The sequence below is a fragment of the Talpa europaea genome (assembly GCF_964194135.1).
Source record: "Talpa europaea genome assembly, chromosome: 6".
Lineage (NCBI taxonomy): Eukaryota > Metazoa > Chordata > Mammalia > Eulipotyphla > Talpidae > Talpa > Talpa europaea.
In genome coordinates this window covers 93,694,649-93,714,920 of record NC_140072.1, presented here as the reverse complement: position 1 = coordinate 93,714,920, position 20,272 = coordinate 93,694,649, and the positions used below count along the sequence as shown (strand labels likewise).

Here is a 20,272-nt window from a genome sequence, read left to right as displayed (position 1 = left end):
AACTTACCAACAGAAGTATGAGCTCCAGTATAGCTTTTAAATGTAGATGTGTTAAGTAAAAGTGGATATATTACATAACAATATTATATGTGGTTGTTTTTATTCCTCCTATCCAAAGTACTTTAAAGGAACTGCATAATTCATTTATATGTTGCAAGATATCTGTCTCTTCACTTAAGCACTGCAGAGATACTTGTTACTTAATTGAAAAATGTATTCTTCAGTGTTAGGAGTTTTTAAGAATGAATTTGTGTACACACACACAATCATTCAATTAACCTTCTGTTATAAAATGGTGGGGCACATTTTCAGGACCAGACTTAAGAAAAAAAGATGGAAAATAAATATTGCCCAAAAATTAACATTAAAAAGCTAAAACTGCTTTTTTTAAAAAACACCTCCCCTAATGCTACAGTAATGTTTTCTTTCCATGATACCACATTTTTCTGTCATACAAATAGACTTCTCTGGAGGTTTTAATACACTCATTTAAAAATCAATAGTATATATGGTATATGTATCAATAGTATATATGAATATTATAATATTTGTGATTTTGCTTCTGTTCAATAGTCATTTTCTGGGGCAATTTCAGTTTTACTTGGTACTGGGATCCATGAAGCGTTATTTTTTAAAATATTTGCTGAAAAAAACCTCGTTAAATATTCTGTTTACAGGAAACATATCTGGAAAACTCAATAACCCACTTATATTTAATTAATCAAGATCATGATTAGATATTTGTGGCATTAAAAAAATTTCAATTGTGTAAAATGGTATTTGACTTTCCCAGATATTGTGTATATATTTAGTTTCATGAAGATAAAAATATCTTTGATATTTTAGTAGTAAGTTTAAGAGTAGCTGTGCCAACTCAAATTTACTGTTTGTTGATACAGTAGTATCTGGGGAAGATAAAATACATACACTTTCACACAACATAGTCTTAATACAGGAGAAATGCAGTGTTACTGAAAAATGATGTATTTAGTTGCTATATATACCATATTTTTGCTTATATTTTTTTGTCAGTTAATATTTACTTAAGAGTTTCTGATTGATTAAAATATTAGCTCTTTTATTAAAAATGTGCACTTTTATGCATCTTAAATTGTGCAGCATGTTCCTCATTATTTCTTTATCTGAATTGAGAGTTTAGTGACATTTTTTACATTAATGTTATGAATAAAATCTGTAATCCAAGTTGGTTATCAATTAAAAAACTTGGAAAAGAAAGAAATGATTTCAAATAACCAATGGTTAAAGTATAGAGTGAATTGCACTGGTTCATAATTTTCAAACAGAGCAACCAGAATAACTCTCACAGGCCTTAGTATTTGATGATGAGAAGCTACCAGAACATGATATGGCAGGAACTTTAAAGATAGACGGTTTTTTACCCCTGCGTAGTTCAGTATGCTTTCTTTGACTATTTGGGCAGAAACTATTTCCTGTTCTCATTTCACTGATTTTTGTAGCCCTTACATGCTTATATGGCTTATTGAAATAGGAATTCAAAATGTAATTCATTTGCTTCCTGTTGAAGGTAATCTGTAGGCCAAATATTTTTAAAACATGAATACAATGTTTAACTTTGTATCATGATTGTTTTGAGCTTTACAGCTTTGGATTCATATTGGCTGCTTTATTGTTGGCTTTGTGATAAATGAATAACATAAAAATTAGATATATACTGTAGACCAAATTAATTGTAACAGTAATTGAAAATGAAATGTCTACAAGTAAGTGAATTTCCTTTGTGGGTTATTTCCACTTTAAAAATTCCATGCTTTGCCACTTTTTTCCTAGTTTCATTTATATACTATGGACATTCCGTTTCTTTCCTATAAATTAAATTTATAGATGTCGAGCAAACTTGAGTGAGAGAAAGGGTCAGAGAATTACTAATTTTTCTTCTAATAGCATTGAAGCTCCATATTTATAAGTGAATTAATATGTACTGGAAATTCGTTCATCTCTATATGTAGCCCTCTGTTGGAATAAACAAAATATTTCCTGAAATAGTTGAGGTATTAAATACCTCAGCTGCTTTTTATGACCCGTGTATTGACTTTTGGAGCACTTTTTATATTTAAAGCTTAGAATAAGTTGCTGTTCTGCATATTTATGTTTTTTCAAATGAGGAAATTTGAGAGACTTAATGTATAATACAATTGGATATCACATGCAGATTTTGTAATCTTATGAGTTTTGAGTTCACTCATGAAAATATCTAACACTCTTTCTTTTTTCTCCTAACTTATAATAAATTGATTTATAGAGATGATAAAAAGGATGGGCTGAAGTTCTATACTGATCCTTCCTATTTCTTTGACCTCTGGAAAGAAAAAATGCTACAGGATACAGAAGACAAAAGGAAAGAGAAAAGGCGTCAAAAGGTAAATAATTTCAGTATGGGAAATGTACATACAAATGTGTAAGTAGGATTCTTGTTCAGAAATAAATCAGTAAATATTTAAATGGTTGAGATGTTGGATTTAGTGCTGCAGTTTTTTAGAGGTTGCAGTTTTCACAGGAAGGTACTGACAGTTCAGTAACACAATAATACTCTTTTTCAATAAATACTATCTGATTTATTCTCTAACACTTGCTTTGCTTTAACAAAAGCAGTGGCTGAAGTTTCAGTTGTATTTGCATTTGTGTTTCATAACCTTTGTCCTTCTGCTCTGTCAAATTTTATGAAGCACTTAACATTTCATGTCAGATGTAATTATGTGCTTTTCAACATTGCATTACCACCTAGCTGTAACTAAGACCTTGGTGAGTTCATAGGATTGAAAAATGTGTATGATCGACACTTTCAGGGGATCGTAGTTAGATTCCCTGTGGTAGGCTGGTCACAGACAAGAGAAATGTAATCTGAAGATTGAGAAGCATCTGCACAGCAAATCCTCATAGGAGGACAAGCCCACTTTGCTCAGGTTTAGGGACTTCTGTTGTGAAAAGTGTTCCTTTGATGTCCAGAAAATGGATTTAAACTATTCGGAAGAGTTAAATCTCTGAGGGCAAATATCTGCAAAGACTTTCATATGTAAGCTATATTTTGAAAAAGTGATTTGCTTTTCTCATATTAGCGTGCTTTAGATAAGAGAAAAACTTAGTAGTTTATGGGTTAGTGGCCTTAAGATTTTGAGGCATTTATGTGTACTGGCCCTGTAGGAATGGAAGAAGATTTAAGGCTTGGGAATATGGAAACAAGTAATATATCACCAAGTATGGATAGTAGAAATGGTTACCCAAAGTGAGCATGTGGTGAACGTGTCCACATGTGAGGGTGAAAAGGGGGTGCTGGAAGGCAGATGAGTTGGTGTTTTCAGAATGAGGCACCTTCTAAGAACTTGCTGCTGACATTTTGGGGTAGGAAACAGTTTGAAATATTTTAGGCAACTTAAAGTAGGGTTTTGTCACTGAAGTATAGATGCAGCACTGTTAACAGTTGTCATAGTTGTTTCACCTGTGTGTGGAAGGGAGTGGGTTCTGTGTGTGTGTGTATGTCTTGTGTGTTGATGGAATAGAGGTTATCGACCACTAAAAAAGTTGAGATGTAAAACTTAATCTCTAAATATGTCAGGATACATGTCTTAAAAATAAATGACAGTTATTAATTAAATACAGTGGTTCTTATTTAGGATATATGTTGAAATGTCCTCATTTGCCTCCCCCCCTCCATTTGTTTTTAAAAATATATAAACAATACCTGCTTGTTATAAAGTGCTGAAATTACACTGATTTAAATACAAGGTTAGAAATTTGGGGGATAAATTTTTCTCTTCCCTGGGTGTAACTAGCCAATGTAACAATTTGATGTATATATTTTTAACCCTTTTAAGCATTCATAAATATATGTATGCATGTTTCACAAAGGTTTTTGTATGCAGATTGTACTGCAGTATTAATGTATTATAAACTATTTACCCACTAGAATATTAATAAATATTTAGGTTATTTCTAAATTTGATGTTATTACAGTATAGCTATGGAAATCCCTGTACTCATGTGGAGATATTTCTTCAAGGTAAATTTCTAGAAGTCAGATGTGAGTTTTAAATTTTTAAGAACCATCATATTGGCCCCCCCCCCATCTTTAAAAGACTTAACTAGTTTATGCGCTCACCAGGTCTCCTCCAGTCCTGGATATTACCATTTTTACTATTATTAATGATGAGCACCCCTGAAATCCAATTTCTAACACATATTTTCATATCTTTTTGAACTATTTATATATATATATTTTTTTTCTGTGAATTCCATGTTCACATCCTTCGCCAGTGTATTTTCTAAGCTTCCTGACTATCTCTGAAAATATGGAGCCTAATTCTCCATCTTCACTGCCACCCTAAGCAATGACATCCTCATGATCATCTGAGCAGCTTTCTAACTGGTCTCCCTACCTTTCCCCTTTCTTACCTTTTCTCGCAACATAGATCTTTTCAAATAACTCCTCAGTATGTGAGCCCCTCCTTTCCCATTCTTCAGTGGTTCTCCATTGCTCCTGGGATAAAAAAAACACCTTTTAGCATAATCTTCAGGGTCTTTACAACTCACAGATTTTGGGAGTCATTCATTTGCCTTTGTTTTGTTTCTCCTAATAAATCTCTATCCTCTTCAGATTTGTTGCATGTTGTGTCACCTTGGCATGCTTCATACCCATCCTCCCAAAAAGTCAGTGCCTACTTGTCTACAGATCTTGTGTCTCCGTCACTCCAGGTGTCGCACCCTGACTTTAAGGATAGATAGCATTCTATACAGGATACATTTATGTTTTACCACATTGTGTGATTAGACATTTATTTGTGTAATTTTGTAGGCTTTTCTTATTGGACTGCTAGCTCAAGGAGGGTGAAAAGTGTTTTCTGTCTGCCATTTGTACCATCAGTACCTGGCACAGGGCCTGGGACATAGTAAGCACTGCAGGTGCACCCAGAATTGATCGTTACCAGCATTCCTGAGCATGTGCTCTGTGAACAAGCATGTGTGGAGGTCCTGTCAGGGAGCCATAGCATGCAAAGGCACGCAGTCTCATCCTTAAAATTACACATAGAATAACTGTCCTCCCTTGCAAATATCCTTGCAGGACCCAGTATTTATCAAATATATTTTGGGGGCCAGGGGGGACAAAGTAGGACTGGTATAGGAAGGATTCTTTGTAAGGGACGGTAAGTTTTTATTTATTTATTTATTTTGTTTCTGTTAAGATAGTTGCAGGGTTAGTTTAAATAGTTGTAATAATCCTTTAGAAAGTAGAAACAGAATGCTTTGAATTATTCTTTGAAAGAAGATTGTATGTGAACAAGTCAGTCAAAACCATGAAATGGTGGGAAATGACATCTGTGTGTGGTGTTAGAGATTTCATCTATACAACAGATCTAGAAGATCAGTACATTTGAAACAAACTACAAGCCTAGTAAAGTGGGAACTTTTTACTAAAAATGATGGTAAGTAACTCATCATCGTGGCACTGTAAGTTTCATTTATCTGGTTAAATAGTTATCCATTACTTACATTGGGTTTGTGCTGGTAAGAGAGTACGTGCTGTGTCAGCATTTTCTTAACAGTGTGATGGAAATGGGAATGTCTCTTGTCTGTATATCAGGCTTGTTCCCATGCATTATAACTGCATTTAACCTGCTGTTTTCCTTTCCCTTCTGTCTCACATGCTTGCTTTCTTTTCCTGGACATCAGGAGCAAAAGCGTATAGATGGCACAACCCGTGAGGTGAAAAAGGTTAGAAAAGCCAGAAACAGGCGCCAGGAGTGGAATATGATGGCATATGACAAAGAGCTTAGACCCGACAACAGGTTGTCTCAGAGTGTGTACCACGGCGCGTCTTCCGAGGGATCCCTGTCCCCAGATACTAGGTGTGTGTGCGTGTGTTGTAGCAAAGCTTCTAAGTAGTATTTTTGGTTTTATTAAATGTCAGACATGCACCATTAGCTTTGGTGTGTATATGGGCCACATAGCATGTTTCAAAACTTTGCCTAAAAATTAATTTTTTATATGTGTGTGTGTATATATACGTATAGGCTGAGAATATTTTAAAACAGCTTTATTTTACGTTCCATTACTTCATGTGACTTTCTGTCTCTGATTTGAGTTTATCATTCATTTAATCTAGCTATAGTGTTTTAACATTGATTCTGAATTTGCCCTTAGTAACTGCCAATGACTTAAACATTTTAATTTTAGTCATTTAATACTCTTGAATTTCCTTTGTCACTTGAAGTCTAAAAATGTTTGGTAGGTGGTAGTTGATATGATGAATAACTTCATTGGTTTTTCTTAAAACCTTTTTAAAAAGTGATGCACAAAGGGTAATTTTTTTCTTCAACTAATCTTATGTGTTCTGATTTTAGGAGAAGAATTCTGTTGGAGCTTACTTATTAATTTCTAAGCAATTGAAGTAAAGATATTTCTTACAGGTGTGAACGATGTGGTCACTAAGGAAATGACTAGTTGATTTTAACTTGTGGTTTAATTTTCTATTACTGCTATTGTGAAATTGTAGCCTCCGTTTGCATAAACTCTCAAAGCCTTCCATCGGCATTTAAAAATTTGACACGTATTTCTTATGTGATTCAAGAACATTTCAAACACAACCTGAACCTAGCATTATATCTGTACCTTAGTATTTTTATTAACATTTAGTACCCTCATTGTTTAGCACTGACTCTCACATACAGAAGGTGCTTAATATTTGATGATTATAATACACGTAGTATTCCTGCCCCAGAAGTTCTGTAAGTCATTGGTTGGCAACCATTAGGTAATTTTTCTGTACAAGCTATCTGTTAAATACTAGAGAAGAATTATAACTTAAACTGAGATCTAGCCTCAAGTTTGAATCTTTTCATTAGATTATTTCTACAGACAGGAAGAATGATGATAGAAACCTGCTTACTTATAACTACCAAGAGGTCAATTTACTCTTTTATTTTTTTCCAGCTAACTTAGTTGTGATTATTTAGTCATGCAAAACAGATACTGTATTTTATAATACTCAATATATAATCTTTTAACAGATGCAGGTTGAGAAATGACTTTTTAAACCCTCAGTTCAATGATATTTTAGCAAATGAGATTAGATTGTTCTATGTTGGGTATAAAACTGATGGTCATTTGGGTTATTTAATATTCTGATTTTATATTGCTCTGGTATTCCTTTTTTCTTATTTTTCAAATAGCAAATATAATCATAAGTTTTATACCTTTTCAAAAATAAAGTAGTAATTCCATTTTTCTCATACTAATTTCCATAGACCCTTTTTGTATATATGCACCAGAAAAATACATGCTAGTTCAACATTGACAAGGATTATATCCCTTAATTTAGAAATTTAATTTTTATTTTACTGGATGGTCCCATTTTTTCTTAGTATAAAATAAGGTTTTTATATTTGGAAATTACAGACAAAAATCTTTATGTGAATCATTTCTTTAATAACAGTTATGTTAGTAAGGTACAAAATACAGTATTTGTAGTCAGGTAATAGTTACACTGTCTTTTTTTAAATATAGCATTTCGTTTTTATTGCAATAACACTGGTTTACAGTACTATGTATGTTTTAGGGTAACAGGTTCATGCCTCTTCAGATGTATGTTTCCACACCACATCCATCATCAAAGCACCCATGAACCTCCAGTGCAAACCCCCTTTGTGCCCCATCTCCACCCCTATAGTAGCCTCAATTCTGCAGTCATCTTTCTAGGGATTGTTTTTGTTTCATTTTATGTGTTCCTTTGTTCTGTTTCTTTGTATATTATGTATGAATGAAAGCATCTGGTATTTGTCTTTCTCCTTCTGATTTATTTTGCATATTCCCCTCCAGCACCATCCATGTTATTGCAAGATTTCATCTCATTATCGCTGAGTGGTATCCACTCAGCTTTATCCACTCATCTCCCTTTGGGTACTTACATTGTTAACATAACTTGACTATTTCAGATAGTGTTGCAATGAACATAGGAGTGCATATATCCCTTTGCATGGACATTTTTGCATTCCTTGGATAAATACCAAGTGGAATTGCTGAATCATATATCTATTTTTTAATATTTTGGATAACTTCCATATTGCTTTTCATAGAGGCTGGAGCTATCTACATTCTCACCAGTGGTACATGAGGGTTCCTTTTTCTCCATACTATCACCAACATTTGTAAATTCTGTTGTTTTGGTTTCTTTTTTTAATATGGGCCATTCTCACAGGAGTGAAACAGTATCTCATTGTGGTTTTGTATTGCATTTCCCTGATAAGTAATGTTGAACATTTTTTCATGTGCTTGTTGGCCATCTGTATGTCGTCTTTGCAGAAGCGTCTATTTAGCTCTTCTTCCCATTTTTTAAACATGTTCCTTGTTTTCTTTTTGTTGAGTTATATGAGTTCTTTGTAAATCTTGGATATTAGCCCCTTGACATATGAATGCCGTACAGATATTTTCTCCCATGCCACAGGATACCTTTTCATTCTTATGATGATTTATTTTGCTGTGCAGATACTTTTTAGTTTGATATAGTCCTATTTGCTTAGTTTTGCTTTTGTTTTTCTTGTTGTTAGTGTCTTGTCACCAAAGATTATCACAGAAACCAATGTTGTGGAGTTTTTGCCCATTTTTTCTTGTATGTATTTTATGATTTCTGCTCTTACATAGAAGACTTTGATACAGTTTGACTTAATTTTTGTGTATAGTGTAGGAGAGTAGACTAATTTCATTTCATTTTTTTCATGTAGCTTTCTAGTTTTGCCAACATCATTTGGCAAAATGATGAGGCTTTCCTTTCTCCTTTGATTACTTTTAATTCCTTTGTTGTAGATTAACTTCATATAAATGTGGTTTTTTTCTGGGCTTCCAATTGTGTTCCATTGGTTTGTGTGTCTGTTTTCATTCCAGTACCATACTGTTTTGATTTGTGTAGCCTTGTAGAATGGTTTGAAGTCTAGGCATGTGATAACTTCTGTTTCTTTACATTTTTGTCAAATTTTACCTTGGCTATTTGGGTTGTTTTGTGTTTCATATAAATTTGAGTGATGTTTGCTATATTTTTTAACCTGTATATTGCTTTGGATAAGGTGGAATTTTAAATCTTCCAATCCTTGAGTATGAAATATCTTTCCATTTCTTAGTGTCCCCTATTTGTTTAACAGTGTCTTGACATTTTCACTGAATAAGTCTTTAACCTCTTTCGTTAGATTTATTCCTAGGTATTTAATATTTTATAATGCAACTGTAAAGTGGGATTGTTTTATTGATTTCTTTCTCTTCTGGTATGTTATTTGCATGTAGGAATGTATTGACTTTTGACTTTGAGATTGACACCTTGTGGATTTAGTGTTTCTGATAGATTTTTTAGTGGCATCCTTAGATTTTATATATATGTGTGTATATATATATGTATAGACATATAGTATATACAAATAGTGATAGTTTTGTTTATATGTATATACAAATAGTATATACAAATATGTATGTATAAATAGTATAGATATGTATATACAAATAGTATAGCATATACTATAGTATAGTATAGTATATAGTGTATATATAGTATATATATAGTATATATAGTGTATATATAGTATATATATAGTATAGTATATACTATACTATACTATATATAGTATAGTATAGTATATACTATATACTATTTATATATACATATCTATACTATTTGTATATACATATTTGTATATACTATATACAAATATGTATATACAAATAGTATAGTATATACAAATAGTATGTGTATATACAAATAGTATAGCTATGTATATACAAATAGTGATAGTTTTAAGTCTTTCCTATTTGGAATCCTTTTATAGCTTTCTCTTGAGTCTACTTGCTTTGGCTAGGACTTCCAATATCATGTTTATATTAGAGATGAGAGTGGACATCCTTGTTATGTACCTGATATTAGAAGAAATGCTTTCAGTTTCTCACCATTGAGTAGTTGTGGGTTGATGTTAGTTGTGGGTTTGTCACATAGACCTTTATTAGGTTGTTGCATGTTCTTTCAGTCCCCATTTACTGAGAGTTTTTATCATGAATAGATGCTTCCCAAATGTGTTCTCTGCATCTGTTGATATAATCATATGATTTTTGGTTTTCTTTTGGTAGATATGGTTAATTACATTGATTTGTGTATGTTGACCTGTTCTTGCATCCCAGGAATAAATCCCACTTGGATGTGATGTATGATTTTTTTTTTTTTGGAAGATTTATTTACACAAGCACTGGGTACAGTCAGAAGCACGGGAGGGTGAGAGAATTCACCAAAGCCAGAGCAGGGAACAGAACAGGCAGGCTGACAAAATACACTGCTGAGGGGCGCAGCAGGCATGGCAAAAGAGGTCTTTTGCGCCATGAGGGACCCTTGCCGGTGGCCGGGGATCGAACTGGCGCTTCAGAGACTGCGGGCAGCTTCACAGCCCAGCGCTCAACCACTGCACCACCAGGGGAGGCCCGTATGATTTTTTACAATGTATTATTGAATTCAGTTTGCTGAGATTTGTTGAGGACTTTTGCATCTGTGTTCATCATGAATATGTCTATAGTTTTCTTTTTTGTGAGGTGCTTGTCTGCTTTTGGTATCAGAGTAATATTGGTTTCATAAAACATGTTTGAAAGTATTCCCTCTTCTTCAGATTTGTTGAAGAGTTGATGGATAGGTACTAATTCCTCTTTGAAGGTTTTGCAGAACTCACTAGAGAAAACTTCTGTTTCTGGGCTTTTGTTTTTCATTAGGTTTTTGATTACTTTTTCATATTTCTTGCTTGTAATTGGTCTGTTCAGGTAGATCTGTCCATTGATGTGAGTGGGGTGTGTAAGTCTCCTACCTACTGAGTTGTAGCCAATATCTCCTTTTAGATTTGTTAATAGTTGTTTCATATTTTCTGTTCTTTCATTTTGTGTATATATTTCAATGATTATTATGTCTCTCTGATGTATTGATCCCTTAATATCATATAGTGTCCATCCATGTCTCTTGTTACCTTTTTTAGTTTATTTCATCTGATATAAGCATACAATTTCTACCTTCTGTTCTTTGATTTTATTTCTGAGCTCATTGATTTGTTTTTCTGAATTTTCTTCTATCTCTTTGATTAGTTTTCTGAGTTCCTTTGTATTATTTTGACTTGACGTTCTGTCTCTTCAAGTTTCTTTATTATATAGCAGTTTTGAACTATCTTATAGGGCGATATAATCTTTCATATTTTTGTGTTGAATTCTGTATCGTCATTCTCACCTTGTGATGTCATACTCTCTTGAGGTCTCATATCTCCAGGTGTTATATATTTTTGTTTCCTTGTTTTTCTACTTGAGATCTCCTTATGTTATTATTTTTAATATCTTCATCATTCAGTTATGGGTTAATTTATATTTCTTTTTCCCACCAGTAGTGCTGTGGTTTTATTTTATTTATTTATTTGACCATTATTGGCTTCTGTATGTATTTAGATCTCTTGTAGTTGCTGAGTCTGCAGGGGTGGGCTTGGGTGGGGGGAATATGGATGGTTCCAGATATTGGTGTGGATGATTTAGGGTGGGACTGGCTTGTGGTTATAGCATCCCTAATGTCCTTCCTCCCTACTTTTTGAGATGAGAGACTTCAGCAGTTGATGTGCTCTCAATTTGCCTCGCATGGTAAACACCAGTCCCAGCTAGTAGGAAGGAGATGTTCAGATCATTGTGCTTGCTCTGGTATTATCTTTATAGGGGACACAACAAATGTGGAGCAACCCAGCTCATCCACAAGATTTTGCTCTCATCAGGTGTGTGTGCCTTCACCCAAACTCTGCTACCGCCTGCCCAGTGCCCCTGGCTGAGTTAATAGCTCTGCCACCAGTATCCCTAATCCAGACAGCTCCAGGCTCTTTTCTCTACCTACCTCCTGTCCTAGAGCTCCAGTCAATGGAGACCAAGCCCTGCTGCTGCCTCTTTCTGGGGCTGCCACAGCTGTTTCCCTTGGCAGGGCCTACCATCTATGCTGCTTGCCAGGCCTGTTCCACCTCTTCCTGGAGACTGCCAGTGTCCACAGCTTATGGGCTGCTTACCTGGCCCACTCTGCTTCTTTCCCAGACTTACTGCTTCTAAGCTGCTCGCTGGTCCTGCTCTGCTGCTTGCCAGATCCTGCCATGTCTGGACTGCTTGCCCATGCTGCTCCACTACTTGCTGGGATCAACCTGTGTCTACCAGGCCCTAATGTGTCCATGCAATCTGCCTGGGCCTTCTGGGCCCACAGCATCTGGGTTAATTGCCAGGCCCCCTCCCCTATTTATTGGGGTCTCCCACGGCCTACCATACCTAGGCTATCATGTTCTATTATACTACTTTCCAGGCCTACCAGACCCACTGTGTCTGGGCTGACTCCTGGTCTCACTACACTACTTTTAGCCTTCTGCACCCCAGCTGTCTGCTGGGCTTATTCTTCTGCCCACTGGGGCCCTTCACTCCCACATGTTCCTTCTAAGGTGTGCTGTAATTGTCGGGTTTTCCTGCAGGGGCTGTTGACTGTGTTCTGCTGCAGTTTAGTTCTCAGTATATATGGAGGAGGTGAGCTTGGTGTCTTCACTCTGCCACCATCTTGCCACTTCTTGCTATATTTTTATCCAGAAAAACTATTATTTGAATTTTAGTATATTTCTTTATGTTTCGTGTTCTGTGCATGTGTCTTTCTTTTATAAAAATGAATTCATGCTGTTCTTTCTTTTAACTTTTATTTCTTACATTCATATTTTAAATATTATTTAGAAACAGAATTTTTAATGGTTATATCCTCTTATATAGGATAAGTGAGGGAAATTTGAATATTTAGGTTTCATGGCAAGTGTATAAGTCATTCATATAAGTAATATATTTTAACCCAATTCACATAAACTAATTATAAATTTTTGCCCTCTCTAGATTCTCAGGATGGTTTGAGCTAAGCATGATATGAGAATAGATAGCTCTCTTGCCTACCACCATTTCACCATCATTTGGGAGCATGTGATACCCCCAAGCTCAACTTTCATTGAGTTTTCCTCCCCATGTTCTGTTATGTTATTGTGTTCCAACTCTGCTCGCCTGCGTACCCAGAAATTCTCGGGCAATTCCTATGATTCTCCCACTGAGTCTCTGCTGCTGTATCTACTTCCTACTGTTTCCTTATCATCTCCACCTCTGCTATTTTCTTCCTGTAACAGATTGTGGCCGAAGCTATGAAGCTGCAGGACCTCTCTCCTCACATTCACGTTGCTACAGTGTCTCCCATAGCCAATTTCTGTCTTCCCACTGGACAGTGCAGGCGTTTTTTCCCTCCAGCAGTCACCCTGCTCCTCCCTTCTCCTGTAGCCTGCCAGTGTCCCCTTTTTAAAAAAAAAAAAAAAAGATTTATTCATACACGAGCTGAGGTATAGGCCAGAGATGTGGGGTGGGGGAGGTGGTGAGAGGATCCACCAGAGACAGAGTCAGGAACAGAACAGGTAGATTGACCGAAGTACACTGCTGAGGAGAGCCACGGGCAAGTCAGGAGAGGTCTGCTGCACCATGTGGGTTGCTCCCTGGCCGACTGGGGATCGAACTTGTGCTGGAGGGCTACAGATTGCTTCATAGTGTGGTGCTTAACCCCTTGTGTCACCAGGGAGGCCCTGCCAGTGTCCCTTTTTATCTGAGCATTCACCCTTAAATTGGCCAGTCGCTGCTCTACCCCCCTTCAAAGTCCTGCCCTCCAGAGCTCTTCTGCTCTAATTTTCTACTTCAGATATCCTCTGTCCCTGTACTGTTCCATCTGACTATCCCCCTTTCTCTGGTCTCCTTTTAATCCTGTATCATAAAACCATTTTATAGGGATCGCACTCTAAATTATGTCAGATATTTACAATTTCTTGCCCTCAGTTCATCAGGAACACTCCATATTTTGTTAAATAATTTGCTTCCTTCAGAAAGTCATGCACCCATCTAACAGTCATACACAGTCAAGCACATGTTATCAATGACTCCAGAGTTTTAGGTGTTTACATTTTTAAAATATGCTGAATCTAAATACAGGTCAGATTCTTCCCCCATTACAAATATTTTTAACTCTCTTGCTATCAGTTTGCGTAGTTTAAAAGACACACCTAATCTAGAATTTATATTGCAATTAGGGAAGAAAAAAAAAGTAAGTTATCATTATAATGCAATTAGGGAAGGAGGGAAAAAAGCAATCTCTTCTCATTTAAAAAGCCTTTCTGTGTCGTGTGATGCTCCACTTAAGGGAAGCTGCTGTCTGAATTCCAAAGACGGTAATTCAGTTGATGACTCTGCTCCCTCTACATCCCCAACAAGTATTTGCCTGTTTCCTTCAGAGAGAGAAACACAAGCTGAATCCTAACAGAAACCAGCAAATAAATGTGAGAAAAGTAAGAACAAGAAAAGAAGAGTGGGAGAGAAGAAAAATGGGCATTGAGTTTATGAGTGACGCAAAGAAACTGGAGCAGGCAGGGAGCGCGAAAGAGGACAGGATGCCCAGAGGGTTCGTCACTTTGCTTTCTTGGTTTGCCAGCTCGGGTTGCCTGCCCTGCTTTCGCCATCATGAGAGGATGTGCAGTCCCCTTACTGACAATGTGTCCTGTAACCCTGGCCAGGAGCACGACTGCCCTTACTAACGCCCTTAACCTACGCAGCTGCGCCACTCAAGAATCGTGTGCCCTCCCTAGGGCCTCCTGGCACCCCGGCTCCCTGCATCTCTCTGCACTCTGCTCCACTAATACAGGATGTCCTTTCCTTTCAGAGTTTTGCGCTCAGCTGTGCACTCAAAGAAAACAAGAAGGCCTTTCCATCTTGCATCACTTTCTTTTTGGGCCAGATAGATTTCTTCTATTAAAAAAGAAACATGATTCACTGTAATGCATTCTTGATTTCTTTTTCTGTTTATGTTTATCCAGTTCACTTGCCATTTTATAATTTCTAATTATGTGCTGTCACTTTCATTGCCAGTGAAATACTCTGTTTTAGATGCTGTTTAAGTGAAATTTGTCTTATGTAACATTCTCTCTTAGAGAAAAGGTATGTTAAAATGCTGTCAGAGAGGAGCCAGGCTCTTTCCTGCTTGCCAGTCTGTTTGCCTTATTCAGTTCAAAGCTGTGAATCCGAATTCATGTAACCCTGCGGCTTGCTGCTAAAGTAGTCACGTTGCTGCTCAGAAGCTCTCATGGGACTAGACCTAGTTGGTAGTAAAGGAAATAAATATGTGACGTTTGTCCATTAATGATGTCATTATTCAAATATACACTTAAACCTGTTAGGAGAAATTGTTTTAATGTCTCCCATCCTTTTTTTCTTGCACATCAGGTCCCACACATCAGATGTGACAGATTACTCTTACCCGGCTACTCCCAACCATTCTCTGCACCCGCAGCCTGTGACCCCTTCTTACGCGGCTGGTGATGCACCCCCACACGGACCAGCAAACCAGGCCCCTGAGCATGAGTACCGGCCCCCGTCTGCTTCAGCCAGGCACATGGCCCTGAATAGACCGCAGCAGCCACCGCCGCCTCCACCCCCACAGGCAGCAGAGGGCACCCAGGCCTCCGCACCCCTGGCTCCATCTGACTATGGGTAACTCAGGGTCCTTGTGCTCCGGTCACTACTTGCTGATGCAGTGGATCTGGCTGTGTGTGGTTTAGGATTGTAACAGAATCATCTTACTTTAGAGGTCAGAATGTAGCCTAGAATGGCTGGCCAGGTTTGGATTCAGTTAGCTCAAATTATAGGTTAAAAAATGCAATGTCATACTGCCCGTTTTTGGTTGCAGATATGTCTCAGGTATGTCTTTGTATTCATTGTATACACAGTTCTGGCACACACATGTATGTACGTATTTTGAATGAATAAGGCATTGACCAAAGGCAAAATGTCAACTTTGTGAACCTGCCCCAATCTACAAATTTCATTATATATGCTGGGTGGAACCACAGAAAATTGCCTTTACAAAAGGAACTCCAGGCATTGGCTTTTATACTTGTCCATCTAATCTCCTTATTGACCCTTAATTGGGCATCATTCTGTGACTAGACCTAGTTGGTCTTCATTTTCTGTCACTTGTTTTCAGGCACCTCCTAGAAAAGACCCCAGCAACCAAGTGTTTATTGATTTCAGCTCCTTTACTTTGATCAGCTGTTTTGAGCTCTCTCTCTTTGAGTTAACCCTAATCTCTTAACGCGTTACTTCAGAGTCAGTGCCCAGGAAGGTTGACTATATACCTACTTTAACATGCACACTCTCCACTCCAGGACAGCATGTAGCACCGTGTAACTGTGTCCCTCGGTTCTCCCCTGATCACGCAGTCATTGATGGTTCTCCCCTAAGCACCAGTCATTGTTGGTGCTCTTTACCTCCTGCTCCCCAGAGTGTGTTCTGAGGTGCTTACCAAGTATCAGGAGAGAGGATCAGTGGCCCAGTTGGCTTGGGAAACTCTAGGCTAAGTAGAATTCAGCAAATTTCTTGGCTATAGCACTTACTTGTAGCCTTTGGTATTCTAATGAGTGCTGTGGAATTTCTATGGAGATGGGTTCAGAAATATAGAATTTTCCTGTTCTGAATGATCACAGAATCCTCATAAGGCAAGTTGTGAGCTACCAAGTACAACAAAGAATGTCTTTGTGTTACTATTCTTACCTCTCCAGTCATTATTTCATTCTGTACCTCCATAGAAAATTACTTTGTCACTAGTTATCTTTTTGGTATACTTCAGTAGATGTTCTTATGTTCCATTATAACAAACAGCAGACCCGAAGTGTTGATATTTGCATTCTGCTGTTTTAAATCCCAGCGACATGTATTGTGTTTGGAGGAGACTGTTCTGTTAAGCATATTAGAATCTCAGAGGATGTGACCTGTGCTGCTTTAGTGACTCTGTGTTTCATCTCTCTATTAGGATGCTCCCAGCACAGATAATTGAATATTACAACCCCTCAGGACCACCACCTCCTCCACCACCTCCTATGATTCCTTCAGCACAAACTGCTTTCGTTAGTCCTCTCCAGATTCCCATGCAGCCCTCCTTCCCCACATCCGCTGGCTCCTCCTACACAGCTCCTCCTCACCCTCCCTCCACTGGGCTGGTGGTCACAGCTCCCCCACCTCCAGGCCCACCTCCTCCTCCACCAGGCCCCCCTGGGGCAGGCTCTTCTCTCTCCTCCTCCCCCATGCATGGCCCCCCAGTGGAGGCAAAGCGACAAGAAACTGCACAACCACCAATAAGTGATGCTCGAAGTGATCTTCTTGCTGCTATTCGAATGGGTAAGTGGAATACCCCAAGCACGTAGTTTGTTCTTAGCAAGAGATTTCTTTATATCTCCAACCAACTGGATAGCTTAGTCATCTCCAGATGACTTCTCTAAATTGATTTTAGAATAGAGTCAAAGGTGCCCATTAGATTTTTTTTATAAATAGTGGATATGCTTTTGCCAGTGCAAAGTCAACACATAATGATAAAGAATTGAGAATTCGGGAAAGCTTTACTTGATTGTAGCAAATATGATCAATTAATTAATTGGATCTTTTCCTGGCATTCTACTCTAAGGGTAAAAGTGTAGATGCAAGAAAGTGAATCTTAATGATTTAGGTATTTTTATTATTTATTTGTTTGTTTGTTTTTATTTAAATTTTATTTTTATATTCTCCATTTAGGTATTTTTAAAATCTAGGGTATGTTCTAGACTTTACATACTTTTATCTTGATGTGCAAAACATGTAGTTTTTCAACATTTACTTAGTAGCAAAACTGTCCTCAGATGAAACTCCTACACTAAACCCCAGAACATGAAACATGGAGAACTTCTCTGGTCAAATCAGGGTTGGCCTGCCCTCAGAATCCCACATGAAGCATTAAACAATCACTTACTCTTTCTTTTTTTTTAACATTTATTTATTTATTTTATACAAGAACTGGGGTACAGGCCAGATGTGCAGAAGGGTGAGAGGATTCACCAGAGACAGAGTAGGGAACAGACAGAACAGGCAGACTGACGAAATACACTGCTGAGGGGAGCAGCGGGCGAGGCAGGAGAGGTCTGCTGCACCATATGGGACCCTCGCCTGCCGGCCGGGATCAAACCAGCACTATAGAGGTTGCGGACAACTTCACAGCGCGGCGCTCAACCACCTGCGCCACCAGGGGAGGCCCAAACAATCACTTATTCTTATTCTTAACTCCAGGCCTTGGCCCAGGTTGGTTGAGGGTCACTGACTGGCTATGGAAGTATTCCAAAGCTGCTCCAATGCTGAGGGTCATGTGGTTTCTTGGTCACAGTCTAATTGCTTCAGCCCAGAAGTGACTGAGGGTGTTTTGCTGCAGTGTCTGTGACAACTGAAGGGTGGTGGGATGCTCCTGCCTCCGCCTTCTGCTTGACACCCAGGAAACAGCCCTGACTGCAGGCCTTGCCCGCCCACAGATCTCATGGTCATGTTTCCTGAACGTCATTGGCACACTTTGATTTTATCAAGGAAAAGAGTCCCAAAGTTAATATCTTATTGGTAAATGAACTTGGGATCATAGTAGGACAGTGTTTTGAATTTTTACACCTGTCAGTCATGTCCTCTAAGACTTCGTACAAAACTTAAATCTAATGATGAGGAAACACCTGATAAATACTAAGCAAGGGACATTCTACATAGATGTGCCTGTGTTCTTCAAAAACTTGAAGGCTATAAGACACAATGACTGAAGAACTGCCCAGATTAAGGGACATTAAATGACACATGACAATTAATGGAATGGGTGATCCCATGTTGTATTACTCTTTTCATTTGCTATATTAGCTCTGTGGCAAAATTTAAATAAAATTTATGAAATAGATAGTGGTAATATGTTTATACTAATAATCTGATGTTAATCTTTTAGTAAGTACACAGGAAATATTTTAGGGGCAAAGGAACATTATATGCCACTTACTCTCATATGGTTCAGAAAAAGTGTCTGTGTGTATAAATGAGAATTGTGGGAAAAGATTGCTGGATGTAGAGTATGTGGACTGCCTTTCTTCTGCCAGCCCTTAAGCTATTCTTTAAATCTCAGTTACTTCAAAAGCCAAAGTTAAAGATTTTACACATTAAATCCTTACATTTGCCATTTTGTTACTTGTAAGCAAGGAAACTAAACAATTTTATTCATATCCATTTTCAACAATAAGTGTTGAAACAAAGTTTTCTCAGTTATCTCCTAAGTTTAGTCAAGAGCCAGAAAAATGTGCTGTCATCCCAGATATATATGGGGGTCACTAGTCACAGTAAGTTTACTTTTAGTGGCTGCCATATTGGACTGTGCCGCTCTAGAATTTTTCTTAATGGTGGTCACACACTGAAGTCATAACTAATTTTTTATATTTCAATACATTACTGTGCTATAAAAAATTTATGACTTTCATTGCATATGCCTTTTTTTGATGTTTTTATGAAACTCAGGATTCCCCTTACATTTCCAAAATTTTTTAGTGTCGGAGTGGGGAAAAAGAAACAGCTAAATTAGTTTAGTTTTTTAAATTTTGGTAGGCAAAGGGATTTAATTCTCAACTTTCTTAACTCTGTATTTTGTCTCTAGGAATTCAGCTGAAAAAGGTGCAAGAGCAACGTGAGCAAGAAGCCAAGCGTGAGCCAGTAGGGAATGACGTGGCCACCATTCTGTCCAGACGCATTGCTGTGGAGTACAGCGACTCCGATGACGACTCAGAGTTTGATGAAAATGACTGGTCTGACTGAGATGGTGTGAGAGCAGGCCACACGCATCAGGTCAATGGCTGGTATGAGGCTGCTTGCCAGCCAGGAGATCGTGCGTCGGAAGTATTAAAAATCTTAAGTGGTCTCCACACCCAAATAGTGGTATTATAACCCTGTAGCTTAGCAACTTTTGTATTAATAATGTGATATTGCTTTTGCACATCCAAATATTCTGGGTTTTTTCAGTATTTACTGTGTAATACTTAAGTGCCACTAAACATAGCAAATCGTGCTGCACATGAGGAAATATGCTATAACTATTGCATTGTCCTGAAAACAGCATTTTGCTTTCTTTTTCTTGGCCATGAAAGTATTTAGTGCAGTTTGGGTTTTCTCTTATTGACCATTTCAATTTGGCAGACTCACTGTGTGTTTGTGAAGCTGCCTGGTGTTAGGTCTTTGCAAAATTAATGACTGTGCGTCAGAGTGATGTCTTCCAATCAGTAAGTGATATTGTTTCACCTGTTACTTTAAATGTGTTTCAAAAGAAGCTGGTTCTAGAGAGAATGATTTAACA

At 37.5% G+C, this 20,272-nt stretch overlaps 1 protein-coding gene across 2 annotated transcripts in view; it reads left to right on the top strand.

Moving 5' to 3' along the window:
- Positions 1-19,737, top strand: part of WASF3 (WASP family member 3) — a gene marked incomplete at both ends in the record, with an annotated part of 47,318 nt that extends 27,581 nt beyond the window's left edge. Inside the window, 5 exons of one of the 2 annotated variants that reach the window (XM_084235154.1) lie at positions 2,282-2,399; positions 14,346-14,512; positions 15,331-15,597; positions 16,916-17,280; positions 19,580-19,737. In XM_084235154.1, the coding sequence (XP_084091280.1) occupies positions 2,282-2,399; positions 14,346-14,512; positions 15,331-15,597; positions 16,916-17,280; positions 19,580-19,737 (1,075 nt within the window). Of the gene's footprint in view, positions 1-2,281; positions 2,400-5,703; positions 5,880-14,345; positions 14,513-15,330; positions 15,598-16,915; positions 17,281-19,579 lie in introns of both variants that reach the window. The other variant, XM_084235153.1, reaches the window with a different exon arrangement.
- Positions 19,738-20,272: the final 535 nt, after the last annotated feature.